The 19,819-nt window shown below is 53.5% G+C and overlaps 1 protein-coding gene across 1 annotated transcript in view; it reads left to right on the forward strand.

The window, feature by feature from the left end:
* IP6K1 (inositol hexakisphosphate kinase 1) overlaps window positions 1–15,602 on the forward strand; it is a 52,257-nt gene extending 36,655 nt beyond the window's left edge. Inside the window, exon 6 of the mRNA XM_088466222.1 lies at window positions 10,945–15,602. Within this exon, the coding sequence (XP_088322348.1) occupies window positions 10,945–11,370 (426 nt within the window). The 3' untranslated portion in view covers window positions 11,371–15,602. The remainder of the gene's footprint in view (window positions 1–10,944) is intronic.
* The last annotated feature ends 4,217 nt before the right edge of the window (window positions 15,603–19,819 follow it).

Raw genomic sequence — 19,819 nt, forward strand, 5'->3', positions numbered from 1 at the left:
AGCAACACTGCTATTCCCAGGTCACAGTGCTGGACACTGCCACTATATACCCAGCAACAGTGCTATTCCCAGGTCACAGTGCTGGACAGTGCCACTATATACCCAGCAACGGTACTATTCCCAGGTCACAGTGCAGGACAGTGCCACTATATGCCCAGCAATGGTGCTATTCCCTGGTCACAGTGCAGGACAGTGCCACTATATACCCAGTAATGGTGCTATTCCCAGGTCACAGTGCAGGACAGTGCCACTATATACCCAGTAATTATATTCCCAGGTCACAGTGCTGAACAGTGCCACTATATACCCAGCAATGGTGCTATTCCCAGGTCACAGTGCTAGATAGTGCCACTATATGCCCAGCAACGGTGCTATTCCCAGGTCACAGTGCAGGACAGTGCCACTATATACCCAGCAACGGTGCTATTCCCAGGTCACAGTGCAGGACAGTGCCACTATATGCCCAGCAATGGTGCTATTCCCAGGTCACAGTGCAGGACAGTGCCACTATATACCCAGTAATTATATTCCCAGGTCACAGTACAGGACAGTGCCACTATATGCCCAGTAATTACATTCCCAGGTCACAGTGCAGGACAGTGCCACTATATGCCCAGCAATGGTGCTATTCCCAGGTCACAGTGCAGGACAGTGCCACTATATGCCCAGCAATGGTGCTATTCCCAGGTCACAGTGCAGGACAGTGCCACTATATGCACAGCAATGGTGCTATTCCCAGGTCACAGTGCAGGACAGTGCCACTATATGCCCAGCAATGGTGCTGTTCCCAGGTCACAGTGCAGGACAGTGCCACTATATGCACAGCAATGGTGCTATTCCCAGGTCACAGTGCAGGACAGTGCCACTATATGCACAGCAATGGTGCTATTCCCAGGTCACAGTGCAGGACAGTGCCACTATATGCACAGCAATGGTGCTATTCCCAGGTCACAGTGCAGGACAGTGCCACTATATGCACAGCAATGGTGCTATTCCCAGGTCACAGTGCAGGACAGTGCCACTATATACCCAGCAACGGTGCTATTCCCAGGTCACAGTGCAGGACAGTGCCAATATATACACAGTAATTACATTCCCAGGTCACAGTGCTGGACACTGCCACTATATACCCAGCAACGGTGCTATTCCCAGGTCACAGTGCAGGACAGTGCCACTATATGCCCAGCAATGGTGCTATTCCCTGGTCACAGTGCAGGACAGTGCCACTATATACCCAGTAATGGTGCTATTCCCAGGTCACAGTGCAGGACAGTGCCACTATATACCCAGTAATTATATTCCCAGGTCACAGTGCTGAACAGTGCCACTATATACCCAGCAATGGTGCTATTCCCAGGTCACAGTGCTAGATAGTGCCACTATATGCCCAGCAACGGTGCTATTCCCAGGTCACAGTGCAGGACAGTGCCACTATATACCCAGCAACGGTGCTATTCCCAGGTCACAGTGCAGGACAGTGCCACTATATGCCCAGCAATGGTGCTATTCCCAGGTCACAGTGCAGGACAGTGCCACTATATACCCAGTAATTATATTCCCAGGTCACAGTACAGGACAGTGCCACTATATGCCCAGTAATTACATTCCCAGGTCACAGTGTAGGACAGTGCCACTATATGCCCAGCAATGGTGCTATTCCCAGGTCACAGTGCAGGACAGTGCCACTATATGCCCAGCAATGGTGCTATTCCTAGGTCACAGTGCAGGACAGTGCCACTATATGCACAGCAATGGTGCTATTCCCAGGTCACAGTGCAGGACAGTGCCACTATATGCCCAGCAATGGTGCTGTTCCCAGGTCACAGTGCAGGACAGTGCCACTATATGCACAGCAATGGTGCTATTCCCAGGTCACAGTGCAGGACAGTGCCACTATATGCACAGCAATGGTGCTATTCCCAGGTCACAGTGCAGGACAGTGCCACTATATGCACAGCAATGGTGCTATTCCCAGGTCACAGTGCAGGACAGTGCCACTATATGCACAGCAATGGTGCTATTCCCAGGTCACAGTGCAGGACAGTGCCACTATATACCCAGCAACGGTGCTATTCCCAGGTCACAGTGCAGGACAGTGCCACTATATACACAGTAATTACATTCCCAGGTCACAGTGCTGGACACTGCCACTATATACCCAGCAACGGTGCTATTCCCAGGTCACAGTGCCACTATATGCTCAGCAATGGTGCTATTCCCAGGTCACAGCACTGGACAGTGCCACTATATGCCCAGTAATTATATTCCCAGGTCACAGTGCAGGACAGTGCCACTATATGCCCATTAATTATATTCCCAGGTCACCGTGCAGGACAGTGCCACTATATACCCAGCAATGGTGCTATTCCCAGGTCACAGTACAGGACAGTGCCACTATATACCCAGTAATTATATTCCCAGGTCACAGTGCAGGACAGTGCCACTATATACCCAGTAATTATATTCCCAGGCCACAGTGCCACTATTTCTTCTTCAGGGTCCATAGGCTCCACAGGGAGACCTTGGGGTGTAGGTGATGGATCTGGAATCTGGGCATCGCAGTTAAAAGCTTTCAGCTCCCAGGATGCAATGGTTCACTCTCCCTATACCCTGTTCCCGAGCCAGAGGCACCTCAGTGTCATTGGTGCCCGGCCAGAGCTGCATCGGGATCCGTGTTAGCCAAGGCCCCGTAGTAGGACCTAGACTGCAGCCGGACGCTAAGGGGACAGGTAAGGCGGGTCACCGCAACGCGGTAGCAGTCATACCTTTGGTCTCTGGGGATAGACCGGAGGTGCTGAGTGTGGACGCAGACTCTAACCACCGCACCCCACTAGGCCACCAGGGACAATAGGAGCGTGAACCAGGAGTTAAAAATCAGCAAGGGGAGACAGCTTCCCCATTACAGCGGCTTCTCCCCTCAGCTCAGGGCGCCATTCCTCAGGTCTGGCTTCTCTTAGCTGCTCTCCTCCTCCGGCCACTCCCCCTCTGAGGTCTGGCTTCTCTGAGCTGTTCTTCTCCTCCGGCCATGCCCCCTCTGAGGTCTGGCTTCTCTGAGCTGCTCTCCTCCTCCTTCCACTCCCCCTCTGAGGTCTGGCTTCTCTGAGCTGCTCTCCGGCTACGCCCCCTCTGAGGTCTGGCTTCTCTGAGCTGCTCTCCTCCTCTTTCCACTCCCCCTCTGAGGTCTGGCTTCTCTGAGCTGCTCTCCTCCGGCCACGCCCCCTCTGAGGTCTGGCTTCTCTGAGCTGCTCTCCTCCTCTTTCCACTCCCCCTCTGAGGTCTGGCTTCTCTGAGCTGCTCTCCGGCCACGCCCCCTCTGAGGTCTGGCTTCTCTGAGCTGCTCTCCTCCGGCCACGCCCCCTCTGAGGTCTGGCTTCTCTGAGCTGCTCTCCTCCGGCCACGCCCCCTCTGAGGTCTGGCTTCTCTGAGCTGTTCTCCGGCCACGCCCCCTCTGAGGTCTGGCTTCTATGAGCTGTTCTTCTCCGGCCACGCCCCCTCTGAGGTCTGGCTTTTCTGAGCTGCTCTCCGGCCACGCCCCCTCTGAGGTCTGGCTTCTCTGAGCTGCTCTCCTCCTCCGGCCACGCCCCCCTGAGGTCTGGCTTCTCTGAGCTGCTCTCCTCCTGCCACGCACCCTCTGAGGTCTGGCTTCTCTGAGCTGTTGCTCTCCTCCGGCCACGCCCCCTCTGAGGTCTGGCTTCTTTGAGCTGCTCTACTCCGGCCACTCCCCCTCTGAGGTCTGGCTTCTCTGAGCTGCTCTCCGGCCACGCCCCCTCTGAGGTCTGGCTTCTCTGAGCTGCTCTCCGGCCACGCCCCCTCTGAGGTCTGGCTTCTTTGAGCTGCTCTACTCCGGCCACTCTCCCTCTGAGGTCTGGCTTCTCTGAGCTGCTCTCCGGCCACGCCCCCTCTGAGGTCTGGCTTCTCTGAGCTGTTCTTCTCCTCTGGCCACACCCCCTCTGAGGTCTGGTTTCTCTGAGCTGTTCTTCTCCGGCCACGCCCCCTCTGAGGTCTGGCTTCTCTGAGCTGCTCTCCTCCTCCGGCCACGCCCCCTCTGAGGTCTGGCTTCTCTGAGCTGCTCTCCTCCTCCGGCCACGCCCCCTCTGAGGTCTGGTTTCTCTGAGCTGTTCTTCTCCGGCCACGCCCCCTCTGAGGTCTGGCTTCTCTGAGCTGTTCTTCTCCGGCCACGCCCCCTCTGAGGTCTGGCTTCTCTGAGCTGCTCTCCTCCTCCGGCCACGCCCCCTCTGAGGTCTGGTTTCTCTGAGCTGCTCTCCTCCGGCCACGCCCCCTCTGAGGTCTGGCTTCTCTGAGCTGTCCTCCTCCGGCCACGCCCCCTCTGAGGTCTGGTTTCTCTGAGCTGTCCTCCTCCGGCCACGCCCCCTCTGAGGTCTGGCTTCTCTGAGCTGTCCTCCTCCGGCCACGCCCCCTCTGAGGTCTGGTTTCTCTGAGCTGTTCTCCTCCGGCCACTCCCCCTCTGAGGTCTGGTTTCTCTGAGCTGTTCTCCTCCGGCCACGCCCCCTCTGAGGTCTGGCTTCTCTGAGCTGTTCTCCTCCGGCCACGCCCCCTCTGAGGTCTGGCTTCTCTGAGCTGTCCTCCTCCGGCCACGCCCCCTCTGAGGTCTGGTTTCTCTGAGCTGCTCTCCTCCTCCGGCCACGCCCCCTCTGAGGTCTGGTTTCTCTGAGCTGTTCTCCTCCGGCCACGCCCCCTCTGAGGTCTGGCTTCTCTGAGCTGTCCTCCTCCGGCCACGCCCCCTCTGAGGTCTGGTTTCTCTGAGCTGTTCTCCTCCGGCCACTCCCCCTCTGAGGTCTGGTTTCTCTGAGCTGTTCTCCTCCGGCCACGCCCCCTCTGAGGTCTGGCTTCTCTGAGCTGTTCTCCTCCGGCCACGCCCCCTCTGAGGTCTGGCTTCTCTGAGCTGTCCTCCTCCGGCCACGCCCCCTCTGAGGTCTGGTTTCTCTGAGCTGCTCTCCTCCTCCGGCCACGCCCCCTCTGAGGTCTGGTTTCTCTGAGCTGTTCTCCTCCGGCCACGCCCCCTCTGAGGTCTGGCTTCTCTGAGCTGTCCTCCTCCGGCCACGCCCCCTCTGAGGTCTGGTTTCTCTGAGCTGTTCTCCTCCGGCCACTCCCCCTCTGAGGTCTGGTTTCTCTGAGCTGTTCTCCTCCGGCCACGCCCCCTCTGAGGTCTGGCTTCTCTGAGCTGTTCTCCTCCGGCCACGCCCCCTCTGAGGTCTGGCTTCTCTGAGCTGTCCTCCTCCGGCCACGCCCCCTCTGAGGTCTGGCTTCTCTGAGCTGCTCTCCTCCTCCGGCCACGCCCCCTCTGAGGTCTGGTTTCTCTGAGCTGTTCTCCTCCGGCCACGCCCCCTCTGAGGTCTGGCTTCTCTGAGCTGTCCTCCTCCGGCCACGCCCCCTCTGAGGTCTGGTTTCTCTGAGCTGTTCTCCTCCGGCCACGCCCCCTCTGAGGTCTGGTTTCTCTGAGCTGTTCTCCTCCGGCCACGCCCCCTCTGAGGTCTGGCTTCTCTGAGCTGTTCTTCTCCGGCCACGTCCCCTCTGAGGTCTGGTTTCTCTGAGCTGTTCTCCTCCGGCCACGCCCCCTCTGAGGTCTGGCTTCTCTGAGCTGTTCTCCTCCGGCCACGCCCCCTCTGAGGTCTGGCTTCTCTGAGCTGTCCTCCTCCGGCCACGCCCCCTCTGAGGTCTGGTTTCTCTGAGCTGTCCTCCTCCGGCCACGCCCCCTCTGAGGTCTGGTTTCTCTGAGCTGTTCTCCTCCGGCCACGCCCCCTCTGAGGTCTGGCTTCTCTGAGCTGTCCTCCTCCGGCCACGCCCCCTCTGAGGTCTGGTTTCTCTGAGCTGTCCTCCTCCGGCCACGCCCCCTCTGAGGTCTGGTTTCTCTGAGCTGTCCTCCTCCGGCCACGCCCCCTCTGAGGTCTGGCTTCTCTGAGCTGTCCTCCTCCGGCCACGCCCCCTCTGAGGTCTGGTTTCTCTGAGCTGTCCTCCTCCGGCCACGCCCCCTCTGAGGTCTGGTTTCTCTGAGCTGTTCTCCTCCGGCCACGCCCCCTCTGAGGTCTGGCTTCTCTGAGCTGTCCTCCTCCGGCCACGCCCCCTCTGAGGTCTGGTTTCTCTGAGCTGTTCTCCTCCCGCCACGCCATTTTCAGTGTTGCAGTCGCAGCTCTCTCAGGACAGCGCGTGGTCCGGTCCCCCTACATACCTCTCCCTGGGGTCAGCGTGTGTAGCGCTATAGCCTACCAGACACTGCTTGTCTCAGTCTTTGTTTCCTAACTGTCAGCATATATCTATACCTCTAATTCTGCCCTAATACAGGTGTAGTTAGGGTGTTTCCTATACCTCACATATGTAAAAAAAAAGTAATATTTATGAGGTCTGTCACATACTGTTGTGTGCTGCTCTGTGCCATATTTAGGCAGTGGGCTCCTGCAGTTTACCCAAGCATCAGACAGGACCAGTGTATTGCTCTCCTACTAGTATCCTATATACTCGTGGTTGCATTATACACAGTGCCATATTGTATGTCATATTACTTTGCAGATATGTCTGACACGGGTAACGAGCACACTTCTGCACCCATTCTGCTATCCTGCAGACTATGTGCCGCAGGTTTCAGTGAGGAGGATTTGGTTCGGGAGGGATTATGTGTGCGGTGTTATCCTCCATGCACCTCAAACCCCCCAACACTGGCACAGGAGCCCCCTCGGGCTGCCTTTTCTCAGGTCCTGGCCTTCATTGCGGGCCGCCTAGCGGTCCCGGCTTTTTTTCCTCCTATGTGGTTTCTTCAGCAGGGACTACCACAGATTATGCCTCCACCATGGGTAGATGTTTTCTCTACCTCAGTGCAGAGCCTGGTGGCTCCTTCAGACCATGTTGCAGGGTGAGAAACCCCTAAATCCCAGCTAAGCGTCCTGTGGTGTCCTCTCAGTCCACACAGCTCTGAGTGAGATGTCATCTGACGACTGAGAGGTTACTAATGCCTCTAACCCCGAATCCCCTCAGCAACAGGCGGAGACTAAGTCAAATATTAATATTCCTGCCTTGGTGTGAGCTCTTAGGTCCATTTTGGTAATAGAGGATGACGAGCCAGCCCCTCAATCCAAACACCCTCTGTTTAAACGGGTAAAGGTGACTTCGGCAGTGTTCCCTCTGTCAGATCAGCTAGTAGAACACATGGCTGCTGCCTGGCAATCGCCTGCTAAGAGGTATCAGCTTCAAAAGCGTTTGGCCTCATGTTACCCATTTCCTGAGGCTCATTGTAAAAAATGGCAAACACCCCCTGCGGCGGATTCCCACGTTACACGTTTAAGGAAGAAATGGAAGGCATAGGTAACGTTGCACTTTTAATTAAAGGATGCTACATATAGGAAAGTGGAAACTTGCCTGAAAAAAAATAAATATATATATATATAATATAATATACACTCTTTCAGGGGCTGTTGCCCGCCTGTCCGTGGCTATCTCATAGGTAGCTAAAGCTATAAAGAGCTGGGCCGATGCACTTGAGGACTCCTCCTCGGAAGCTCCTGGAGATGAGGTGTCATTGGTTGGTCACATTAGGGATACGGCTGCATATATTTGTGAGGCTACTCTGGATGCCAGTCTACTGACCTCGAGAGTCGCGGCCGTGTCTGCTCGCCGTTCCCTGTGGCTGCGCTCTTGGAGGGCGGATGCTGATTCTAAGAAAGGCATGGAGGCCTTACCATACAATGGGGAGATCTTGTTTGGTTCAGACCTGGACAAGATTGTTGACACATTGGCAGCATCGAAATCTGCGTTTCTGCCTTCAGCATCAGCCCCTTCAAAGTCTTTCTCCTTTCGACCCCCAAGGAAAACCCAAAGGACAGTCCTTTCCTAGACAGTCAGCTGTCAAGAAGGCTGTCAAGCTTAAGAAACAGGCCTGGAGCACAAGACAAAACCTGCTTCCAAACCAGAGGATAAACCCTCAGCCTGACGGGACGGGCCTCCCTCTGGGGGATCCCAGAGTGGGAGGCCGACTTCTTCAGTTTGCCCAGTGCTGGTGTCAAACCACCAAGGACACTTGGGTAAGAGAAGTGGTCTCTCACGGGTATGCCCTCTCATTCCTTCGAAGACATCCCCACCAGTTTTTCTGCACAGGGCCTCCTTCAGACAAGAAGAAGGCCTTACAGATCCAGAAAGCCATACAGTCCTTACTGCAAGCAGGGGTAATTGTGCCAGTCCCACTATCCCAGCGAGGGACTGGTTATTATTCTACTCTCTTTCTGGTTCAGAAGCCGAATGGGTCTCATCGGCCTGTCCTCAACCTCAAATCCCTGAACAAATTCCTTAGGGTGCCCAGGTTCAGTATGAAAACCCTATGCTTCATCATAGTGGCTATGGAACCTGGGGATTTTATGGTATCGCTGGATATTCAGGATGCATACCTGCATGTCCCTATAACACCCTCTCAGCAACGTTATCTCTCTCTGCTATACTACAGCAGCACTTCCAGTTTCAGGTGCTACCCTTTGACCTGTCCACAGCTCCAAGGGTGTTTATCAAAGTTGTGGCTATCATGGCGACGCATCTACGGAGTCAGGGTGTCCAGCTACTACCATACCTGGACGACCTCCTCCTGTTGGCAGGCTCTCCAGAAGTGCTTTGCCACCACCTGCAACTGACAATTGCCTTTCTACAGGCACACGGGTGGTTAATCAATTGGAAAAAGTCCTCCCTGAATCCCCCGCAGAGGATGATTCATTTGGTGGCCCTACTGGATTCTCAACATCAGAGAATTTTCTGACCTCGGACAAAATCTCCCCATTACAACTACGAATATGCAGGGCGCAGTGACCGGTCTGCACTCTTTTCAGGGTCGTTGGACAGCAGTCGAAGCAATACTCCCAATCAACATATTGAAATTTTGGTCCGTGTACAGGGCCCTCAAGATGGCCAGACACATGCTTCACGGAAAACCCGTGCAGGTTCAGTCCGACGCCACCTAGGTAGCTTACACCAACCATCAAGCAGGCACTCAAAGTCTGGCAGCAATGACACAAGTGTCACAAATTCTGATGGGCAGAGTGTCACCTCCCGACCATCTCGGAAGTGTTAATTTTGGGAGTTCTCAATTGGGAAGCGGACTTCCTCAGCCGTCAAGACGTGCATCCAGGGGAATGGTCTCTTCACCAAGAGGTGTTTCAACTCCTAGTGGACAAATGGGGCCTCTCGACACAATCACAAATTACCAGTGTACGGGTCCAGAAGAAGAAATGCCGAGGCAACCTTGGTAGACGCACCAGTAAAGTGGCCCTTCCAGTTTGCGTACCTGTTTTCTCCAGTCTCCCGTCTTCCTCGAGTTCTTCTGAAGTTCAATCAAGACTGAGGCACGGTCCTGCTGGTGGCTCCAGCTTGGCCCAGACGTCATTGATACTCAGATCTTCAGAGTCTCTCCATCAACGTTCCTGTTGCCTCAATGTCCGGACCTGTTGTCTCAGGGTCCTTGCCTTTATCCGGACCTGGATCGTCTGTCTGTGACGGCTTGGCTCTTGAGACATCCCTCCTAAGGTCAAAGGGATTCTCTAGCTCTGTCATCCACACGATGCTTAGAGTGCGTAAGCCAGCTTCTGCTAGGATCTACCACAGTGTGTGGCATACATATTTCCAATGGTGTCGTCCAAGAAATTATGACCCTCAGGTGTTTCGGATTTCCAGAGTCCTGGCCTTCCTTCAAGCTGGATTGTACCTTGGTCTCCGCCTGGCCTCGTTGAAAGTGCATGTCTCTGCTCTGTCAGTATGGTTCCAACGTAGAATTGCTCCGCTACCGGATATCCACACCTTCCTACAGGGTGTCCTCCAGATTCAACCTCCCTTTGTCCCCTCCAGGGTCCTCCATTTGAACCACTAACTTTGGTGGAACTCAAGTGGTTAACAGCTAAGACTCTTTTTCTTCTGGTGATTGCATCCGCCAGGAGAGTGTCAAGAGTTGGGGACGCTCTCCTGTCGCTCCCCTTTTCTAATATTTCACCAGGACAGGGCTGTGCTTCAGACTCGCCCTGGGTTCCTTCCTAAAGTTGTTTCTAGTTTCCTTATTAATGGGGAAATTGTAGTCCCGGCCTTTCAATCACTGGACCTCTCAGCAGGTGAGGACTCTTTGGATGTGGTCCGTGCCCTCAAGATTTATGTGGACCGTACCAGTTCCCTCCGAAAATCGGACTCCTTATTTGTTCTCTATGGATTTACAAGAAAGGATGGCCAGCCAATAAACACACATTGGCTAGATGGCTTCGTATGACTATCTCAGAGGCCTACACACAGGCAGGCTTGCCTGTTCCGGCTTCTGTTACTGCTCATTCTACTCTCTGTGGGTTCTTCATGGGCAGCTCGCCGTGGCGCCTTGGCTGTTCAGCTGTGTAAGGCAGCCACGTGGTCTTCTGTCCAGACCTTTCTAAGGTTCTATGCCTTTGATACCTTCGCTTCCCAGAATGCTTTCTTTTTGGCGCCGGATTCTCATCTCAGCGCAGGAGTGTCCCCACCCTTAAAAGGACTGCGTTGCGACATCCTCAAGGTCTCCTTGTGGAGCTCTATGGACCCTGAAGAAGAAAATGAGTTATGGTAAGAACTTACCTTTGTTAACTCTCTTTCTTCGAAGTCCATAGGGTCCGCAGTGTTTCTGGTCAATGGTTTTCCGTCTCCTTCTTTGTGAGAATGTGAGTACCAGTCTTCCTTCTCTTTTATCCTCTTCTGGCCTTTGGCTTATTACAAACAGGTGCCTCTGGGTCGGGGACGGGGTATAGGGAGAGTGGACCAGTGCATCCTGGGAGCTGAAAGCTTTTAACTGCGTGGTGCCCAGATTCCAGATCCATCACCTACACCCCAAGGTCTCCCTGTGGACCCTATGGACTTCGAAGAAAGAGAGTTAACAAAGGTAAGTTCTTACCATAACTCTCATTTTATCAGGTTCTGTGTTGTCTGATGTGCACTTGTTATCTCCGGCAGGTCTTCCAGATGAACACGGGACATTACCTCTGTCTGAATAAGTACTATGGCCGTGGGCTGACAGCGGAGGGTTTCAGACAAGCCCTGTACCAGTATCTGCACAATGGGGTGGACCTCCGTATGGACCTGTTTGAGCCCATCCTGGACAAACTGCGACGCCTGATTTCTGTGCTGGAAATTCAGGCATCTTACCGCTTCTATTCCAGCTCCCTCCTCATCATCTATGATGGAGTCGGCCGGTCCAGAGACACCCTCGTCCAGGAACCCCCACCCCAAGTAGACGTACGCATGATTGACTTTGCGCACAGCACGTGTAAAGGCTTCCGCGATGATTCTACAGTGCATGATGGTCCGGATAAGGGTTACGTGCTGGGCCTGCGCAGTTTGATCAGAATTCTGGAGCTTATTCGAGAGGAGAACCAGTAACGCGTGTGTAACTAAGTCCCCTTATGCCTCGCCGCCTGGTCCCGTCCTCATGTGGGATTAGCCGTCAGGCTGAGAAATGCGCAGGAGCCACAGCGGAACTCTACCCCCTATTCACACATCTCGCAGTATAAACCTAATTTAGCTGGAAATGGGAGGAGCAGCATCCAGGGAGTGCATGGCGGAGCCGCGCTGAGAGATTCTCCTGCTCCCTACACACAATCGCTGCTCTGAGAAAATACAAAACGAAGGAAACTTCTCTATTTTGGGCCATTTTATTCTTCACTGAAACTGTAACCAGAGAAAAGTGGCTGCAGCTTCGCTGACCAGAAATGATTGACCATTTCCTGCCACGCAGGAAGTGATGTCGCCACTCTTGTGTATGACCATTTCCTGCCACGCAGGAAGTGATGTCGCCACTTTTGTGTATGACCATTTCCTGCCACGCAGGAAGTGATGTCGCCACTTTTGTGTATGACCATTTCCTGCCACGCAGGAAGTGATGTCGCCACTTTTGTGTATGACCATTTCCTGCCACGCAGGAAGTGATGTCGCCACTTTTGTGTATGACCATTTCCTGCCACGCAGGAAGTGATGTCGCCACTCTTGTGTATGACCATTTCCTGCCACGCAGGAAGTGATGTCGCCACTTTTGTGTATGACCATTTCCTGCCACGCATCAGTATTGGATGACGTTTTCCTCTGTGCTAAGAGATATCTGTACTAGTGGCCTCATTCCGCATCCACAGAATGTATATATTTATATTCCTATATACAGAGACACATGAGTATATATATAACAGATGAGTCTATATATTAGAGCTATATTATCCACGCTTGTGTGTGTGCAATGTCCGTCTTCCCTTATCTGAAGAGACGGGAGTTGAATATTTTGTTTTTTATGCATTGAGCGTCTTTGCGATCTTGTTTACAATGCGCAGGGATACGGGGTTACCCCCCCGCAACATATTCATTGTAAAACAATATTGAAATTGCCTTTTCTGAAATAGCGGTTTGAAGTTCTATAACACAATGTAGCGCGTCTATGCGGCAGGTTGGATCGCTGTCGTGTCCACTTAATATGAGTATTGCAACAGGTGACGTGGGATTGGGGGGAGGGGTGTACTTGGATTCATTATGTCATGGCACATTTAGATGCCCCTTCCCCCATGTGCCTAGTTTGGGCGGCGGTTCCAGGAAGTGACATCACGGCGTGGATGACTGTTCCCGTCTGTTGCAGGCGACGCTATTTTACTTGTGTTTTCTATCTATTAATTTTCCTCTTTGCTGCAAATAGAAAGTGGATCCCCAACATTTCCAGAGGTAAAGTGAAGATGCCGCATATACCCAGTGTACTAGGTGATAGAGGCACTACGTACCTTATGCCTCAGTGATTTTATGAGTGTAGGAGACTGGTCCATGTTCTCATGATAGATTGTGCCAGCTGCATAGATTGGCATGCATTGTCTGATACACCGCGTGCCATCCACCTCTGCCAGTGCGCCATGTCATTCTCATTAGGCATCTGTACTGTCACACGGGACATGGGCCCAACCAAAGGGAATGCAAACGTTTGTGAGTATCTGCTTCATTCTAGAGACGTGATCCAGGGTCTGTGTCCATTTGTCCAAAAAGGAATCGCAATCTAGAAATACTGTATACACGACCTTATACGCGGGCCGCGATATAGATATATATATATACATATATAATGTGTGCAGGACCCTGTACGCGGGCTGCAGGGGCTGCTGTACACCATGGCCTGTGTACTGACGCTTGGTGCAGGGTATTACGGCGATTGTGGAGTAGGTCCGGGACTCTATATCTGACGATTTTGTATAAATTGTTTCCAATCACTATCCGTTCCTCACCCCCATTCACAGTATTAGGGGACCTGGGTACACACTAGATGATACATTGGAGTTGACGATTTTAGATGAATTGGAACAACAAATCGTTTACATCATCCAGTGTGTACGCACTCCCGTGTGTCGTTCATCCATCTTCTGCAGTGCAGAGCTGAATATATCGCCTGCGGTGCAGTGCAGAGCTGAATATATCACCTGCAGTGCAGAGCTGAATATATCGCCTGCGGGGCAGAGCTGAATATATCACCTGCAGTGCAGAGCTGAATATATCGCCTGCGGGGCAGAGCTGAATATATCGCCTGCGGGGCAGAGCTGAATATATCGCCTGCGGGGCAGAGCTGAATATATCACCTGCGGGGCAGAGCTGAATATATCACCTGCAGTGCAGAGCTGAATATATCGCCTGCGGGGCAGAGCTGAATATATCACCTGCAGTGCAGAGCTGAATATATCGCCTGCGGTGCAGTGCAGAGCTGAATATATCGCCTGCGGTGCAGTGCAGAGCTGAATATATCACCTGCAGTGCAGAGCTGAATATATCGCCTGCAGTGCAGAGCTGAATATATCGCCTGCAGTGCAGAGCTGAATATATCGCCTGCGGTGCAGAGCTGAATATATCGCCTGCGGTGCAGTGCAGAGCTGAATATATCACCTGCAGTGCAGAGCTGAGTATATCACCAGCAGTGCAGAGCTGAATATATCGCCTGCAGTGCAGAGCTGAATATATCGCCTGCAGGGCAGTGCGGAGCTGAATATATCGCCTGCGGTGCAGTGCATATTAATGAAGGACGGAACGACACATTGTTCATTAAATCCTCTAATGTGTACCGGTAATATGGGGCAAAGGTAAATGGCCCCGACCATCGGCAAGATTGCCTGGTCGTCTAATGTGTACCCAGCTTAAGTCGGCTCCGAGACCAGGATCCTATGAGATCTCCATAGACCACCAGTGTCAGGATTAGGGATAAAGTGGTTAAAACTTACCGTAAAGCTAAAAGTGAGGGGATTATTTCTATACCTGGATCACTGGAAGCCAATCATGGAACTTGTATTATCTGTACAGCAACAGTATAAAAGCTCAAGAAATTACAAAGCCATATAGAGAGCAGATACACCGGGGTAAGGGGCATATAGAGAGCAGATACACCGGGGTAAGGGGCATATAGAGAGCAGATACATCGGGGTAAGGGGCATACAGAGAGCAGATACACCGGGGTAAGGGGCATATAGAGAGCAGATACACCGGGGTAAGGGGCATATAGAGAGCAGATACACCGGGGTAAGGGGCATACAGAGAGCAGATACACCGGGATAAGGGGCATATAGAGAGCATATACACCGGGGTAAGGGGCATATAGAGAGCAGATACACCGGGGTAAGGGGCATACAGAGGGCAGACATACCAGATACACCCGGGGTAAGGGGCATATAGAGAGCAGATACACCGGGGTAATGGGCATATAGAGGGCAGACATACCAGATACGCCGGGGTAAGGGGCATATAGAGGGCAGACATACCGGGGTAACGGGCATATAGAGGGCAGACATACCAGATACACCGGGGTAAGGGGCATATAGAGAGCAGACATACCAGATACACCGGGGTAAGGGGCTTACAGAGGGCAGACATACCAGATACACCGGGGTAAGGGGCATATAGAGAGCAGATACACCGGGGTAATGGGCATATAGAGAGCAGACATACCAGATACACCGGGGTAAGGGGCATATAGAGAGCAGACATACCAGATACACCGGGGTAAGGGGCATATAGAGAGCAGATACACCGGGGTAATGGCCATATAGAGGGCAGACATACCAGATACACCGGGGTAAGGGGCATATAGAGAGCAGACATACCAGATACACCGGGGTAATGGCCATATAGAGAGCAGACATACCAGATACACCGGGGTGAGGGGCATATAGAGGGCAGACATACCAGATACACCGGGGTAAGGGGCATACAGAGGGCAGACATACCAGATACATCGGGGTAAGGGGCATATAGAGGGCAGACATACCAGATACACTGGGGTAATGGGCATTTTAGTCTTCGGTACAAGCCATATGGAATTAACTTATTTAGGTGTTTGCAGATGTCACTTCATTTACAAAATGTGCCCACTAAGTGTAAGCTGTATACAGAGGTAGCGTAAGGGTATTCCAGTGTATATAAGGAACCTCCCAGCTGTATTATCATTTTACCTGCTTGCCTGTATGAGCACGGCTGCTGGGCAGGTGTCACCCAGGGCATGGAGCGTGCAAGGGTGATATTGGCTTTGATTGGTGGAGTGTCCTGGTCTCTGCACCATGTTCCTCTGATTTGTATGTTACTGTTTTTTATTAAATAATACTCAAACACCAGCTTCTATCTTTGATGATTATGTCTGCTGTGGGCAGTCCTCTCCTCTGGGCAGTCCTCTCCTCTCTGGGCAGTGGTCTCTGGGCAGTCCTCTCCCCTCTGGGCAGTGATCTCTGGGCAGTCCTCTCCTCTCTGGGCAGTGATCTCTGGGCAGTACTCTCCTCTCTGGGCAGTGAACTCTGGGCAGTCCTCTCCTCTCTGGGCAGTGATCTCTGGGCAGTCCTCTCCTCTCTGGGCAGTGATCTCTGGGTACTACTCTCCTCTCTGGGCCGTCCTCTCCTCTGGGCAGTGATCTCTGGGCAGTCCTCTACTCTCTGGGCAGTGATCTCTGGGAAGTCGTCTCCTCTCTGGGCAGTGGTCTCTGGGCAGTGGTCTCTGGGCAGTCCTCTCCTCTCTGGGCAGTGATCTCTGGGCAGTCCTCTCCTCTCTGGGCAGTGATCTCTGGGTACTACTCTCCTCTCTGGGCTGTCCTCTCCTCTGGGCAGTGATCTCTGGGCAGTCCTCTACTCTCTGGGCAGTGATCTCTGGGCAGTGATCTCTGGGAAGTCGTCTCCTCTCTGGGCAGTGATCTCTGGGCAGTCCTCTCCTCTCTGGGCAGTGATCTCTGGGCAGTCCTCTACTCTCTGGGCAGTGATCTCTGGGAAGTCGTCTCCTCTCTGGGCAGTGATCTCTGGGCAGTCCTCTCCTCTCTGGGCAGTGATCTCTGGGCAGTGATCTCTGGGCAGTCCTCTCCTCTCTGGGCAGTGATCTCTGGGCAGTCCTCTCCTCTCTGGGCAGTGATCTCTGGGCAGTCCTCTCCTCTCTGGGCAGTGATCTCTGGGTAGTCCTCTCCTCTCTGGGCAGTGATCTCTGGGTAGTACTCTCCTCTCTGGGCAGTGATCTCTGGGAAGTCCTCTCCTCTCTGGGCAGTGATCTCTGGGCAGTCCTCTCCTCTCTGGGCAGTGATCTCTGGGCAGTCCTCTCCTCTCTGGGCAGTGATCTCTGGGCAGTCCTCTCCTCTCTGGGCAGTGATCTCTGGGTAGTACTCTCCTCTCTGGACAGTGATCTCTGGGCAGTCCTCTCCTCTCTGGGCAGTGATCTCTGGGCAGTCCTCTCCTCTCTGGGCAGTGATCTCTGGGTAGTACTCTCCTCTCTGGGCAGTGATCTCTGGGCAGTCCTCTCCTCTCTGGGCAGTGATCTCTGGGCAGTGATCTCTGGGTAGTACTCTCCTCTCTGGGCAGTACTCTCCTCTCCTCTCTGGGCAGTGATCTCTGGGCAGTCCTCTCCTCTCTGGGCAGTACTCTCCTCTCCTCTCTGGGCATTGATCTCTGGGCAGTCCTCTCCTCTCTGGGCAGTACTCTCCTCTCCTCTCTGGGCATTGATCTCTGGGCAGTCCTCTCCTCTCTGGGCATTGATCTCTGGGCAGTCCTCTCCCCTCTGGGCAGTGATCTCTGGGCAGTCCTCTCCCCTCTGGGCAGTACTCTCCTCTCCTCTCTGGGCATTGATCTCTGGGCAGTCCTCTCCCCTCTGGGCAGTCCTCTCCCCTCTGGGCAGTGATCTCTGGGCAGTCCTCTCCCCTCTGGGCAGTACTCTCCTCTCTGGGCAGTCCTCTCCCCTCTGGGCAGTGATCTCTGGGCAGTACTCTCCTCTCCCCTCTGGGCAGTGGTCTCTGGGCAGTGATCTCCCCTCTGGGCAGTGGTCTCTGGGCAGTGAGTTACACAGATTGATTTCTAGGATTCATTCAAAGCATATGCCAGCGTTTTCCCCGACAAATGCACAAAGGCAGTGTACGTAATATAGTAACGTAATATAGTGCAGTGACGTATATATTAGTGTACAGTAAGTCTTTTATCAGAGGTTACGGAACTACAGATCCCAGCATTTGACAGACCTGACCTAAATCTGCTGCTCACATGTAATGAGCCTCATGTGATATCCCAGGTAGAGTGTGCACGGTTACAGCGCAGACCTCGCCTTGTACTGCTAACTGCATGCTCGCTTATAGCTGGCGTGATATTGTACGGGCTCATTTTATTTATGCATTTAAAATAATTATGCCATGTTTGCTCAGCTCCGCACATCCACCCCACGTTTCATGCTTTATATTGAAAATGAATTACAACTGTTGCAGGAAACTCATCAAACAAACGCTTGAAGGACTCTGAGTCCAATAGACAGCGGAGGTCACTCAGACCCGATCGCTAAGCAGCGGCCGCTCGCTTGCAAAAGGGGCCGGATATGCAAATCAAGGGACGCTCGCTATGTCCTAGAGAGCGATGGCAGTGAGCGTACACAGGACTATAAAAACCTCCCACCTGTCATTCGCTACACACGTCATCTCCAGGAAGTGTGTATTTAATCGGGAACATCGAGGGCCATAGGAGAAGCTCGCAGCGATTGTGATAGACCCTACCCTCCCGCAAGCACTGCGAGCAGTTCAGGCTAAAAAACAACCAAGTGACGTGTTCAATGACGCTACTTTGCTAATTATGCACACCCATTAAACTCCGTTCTGATGGCCAGACACGCCTGCGTTCGCACATCCACTCCCCCGTTAACAAGCACCTTCCCCTGTTACCACACACAAACAGCGCTGTCACTCAAATAACGGCCAGTCTGTGTGCAATGAGCGCTCGATTCCCGATCGCTAAGACTGGCTTGCACATGCGCATTGCGAACCATACGCATGCGCAGATGTGCAATTATCGGAAAGCGAGCAGCCGCTGCTTAGCGATCGGGCCTGAATGAGCTCCAGTGTCCGTAGAGGCACCTGCCCAGCTCCATTACAGAGGTCTGGCGCTGTCCAACCCCATTGTCTGTGTGTAAGTAAGAAAAGGCGAGGCTACATCTTCCTCTAGCTAGTTAGAGCATTAGAGCACTGTCTCCCCATATATGTGACCCATGTCCCCAAACACTGACTCACCCCGCTGCATCACTCCTGTCCCCAAACACTGACTCACCCCGCTGCATCACTCCTGTCCCCAAACACTGACTCACCCCGCTGCATCACTCCTGTCCCCAAACACTGACTCACCCCGCTGCATCACTCCTGTCCCCAAACACTGACTCACCCCGCTGCATCACTCCTGTCCCCAAACACTGACTCACCCCGCTGCATCACTCCTGTCCCCAAACACTGACTCACCCCGCTACATCACTCCTGTCCCCAAACACTGACTCACCCCGCCGCATCACTCCTGTCCCCAAACACTGACTCACCCCGCCGCATCACTCCTGTCCCCAAACACTGACTCACCCCGCCGCATCACTCCTGTCCCCAAACACTGACTCACCCCGCTGCATCACTCCTGTCCCCAAACACTGACTCACCCCGCTGCATCACTCATATCCCCAAACACTGACTCACCCCGCTGCATCACTCATATCCACAAACACTGACTCACCCCGCTGCATCACTCCTGTCCCCAAACACTGACTCACCCCGCTGCATCACTCCTGTCCCCAAACACTGACTCACCCCGCTGCATCACTCATATCCACAAACACTGACTCACCCCGCTGCATCACTCCTGTCCCCAAACACTGACTCACCCCGCTGCATCACTCCTGTCCCCAAACACTGACTCACCCCGCTGCATCACTCATGTCCCCAAGCAGGGATTCAGGTAAGTGTGGGGACAATGCATAGGAGGACTACTACTGCGGTCACTGTATAGGAGGACTACTACTGGGGGCACTGCATAGGGGGAACTACTACTGGGGGCACTGCATAGGGGGAACTACTACTGGGGGCAATGCATAGGGGGGACTACAACTGGGGCCACTGTACAGAGGGACTACTACTGGGGGCATTGTATAGGAGGACTACTACTGGGGGCAATGCATAGGGGGGACTACTACTGGGGGCACTGTATAGGGGGAACTACTACTGGGGGCAATGCATAGGGGGGACTACTACTGGGGGGCACTGTGTAGGAGGGCTACTACTGGGGGGGGGGCACTGTATAGGAGGGCTACTACTGGGGGCAATGCATAGGGGGGACTACTACTGGGGGCAATGCATAGGGGGACTACTGGGGCAATGCATAGGGGGGACTGCTACTGGGGGCACTGTATAGATTGACTACTGGGGGCAATGCATAGGGGGGGCTACTACTGGGGGCAATGCATAGGGGGGACTACTACTGGGGGCACTGTATAGAGGGACTACTACTGGGGGCAATGCATAGGGGGGACTACTACTGGGGCCACTGTATAGAGGGACTACTACTGGGGGCAA

Source organism: Taudactylus pleione, unplaced genomic scaffold (genome assembly GCF_031769625.1).
Source record: "Taudactylus pleione unplaced genomic scaffold, aTauple2 ptg002674l, whole genome shotgun sequence".
NCBI lineage: Eukaryota > Metazoa > Chordata > Amphibia > Anura > Myobatrachidae > Taudactylus > Taudactylus pleione.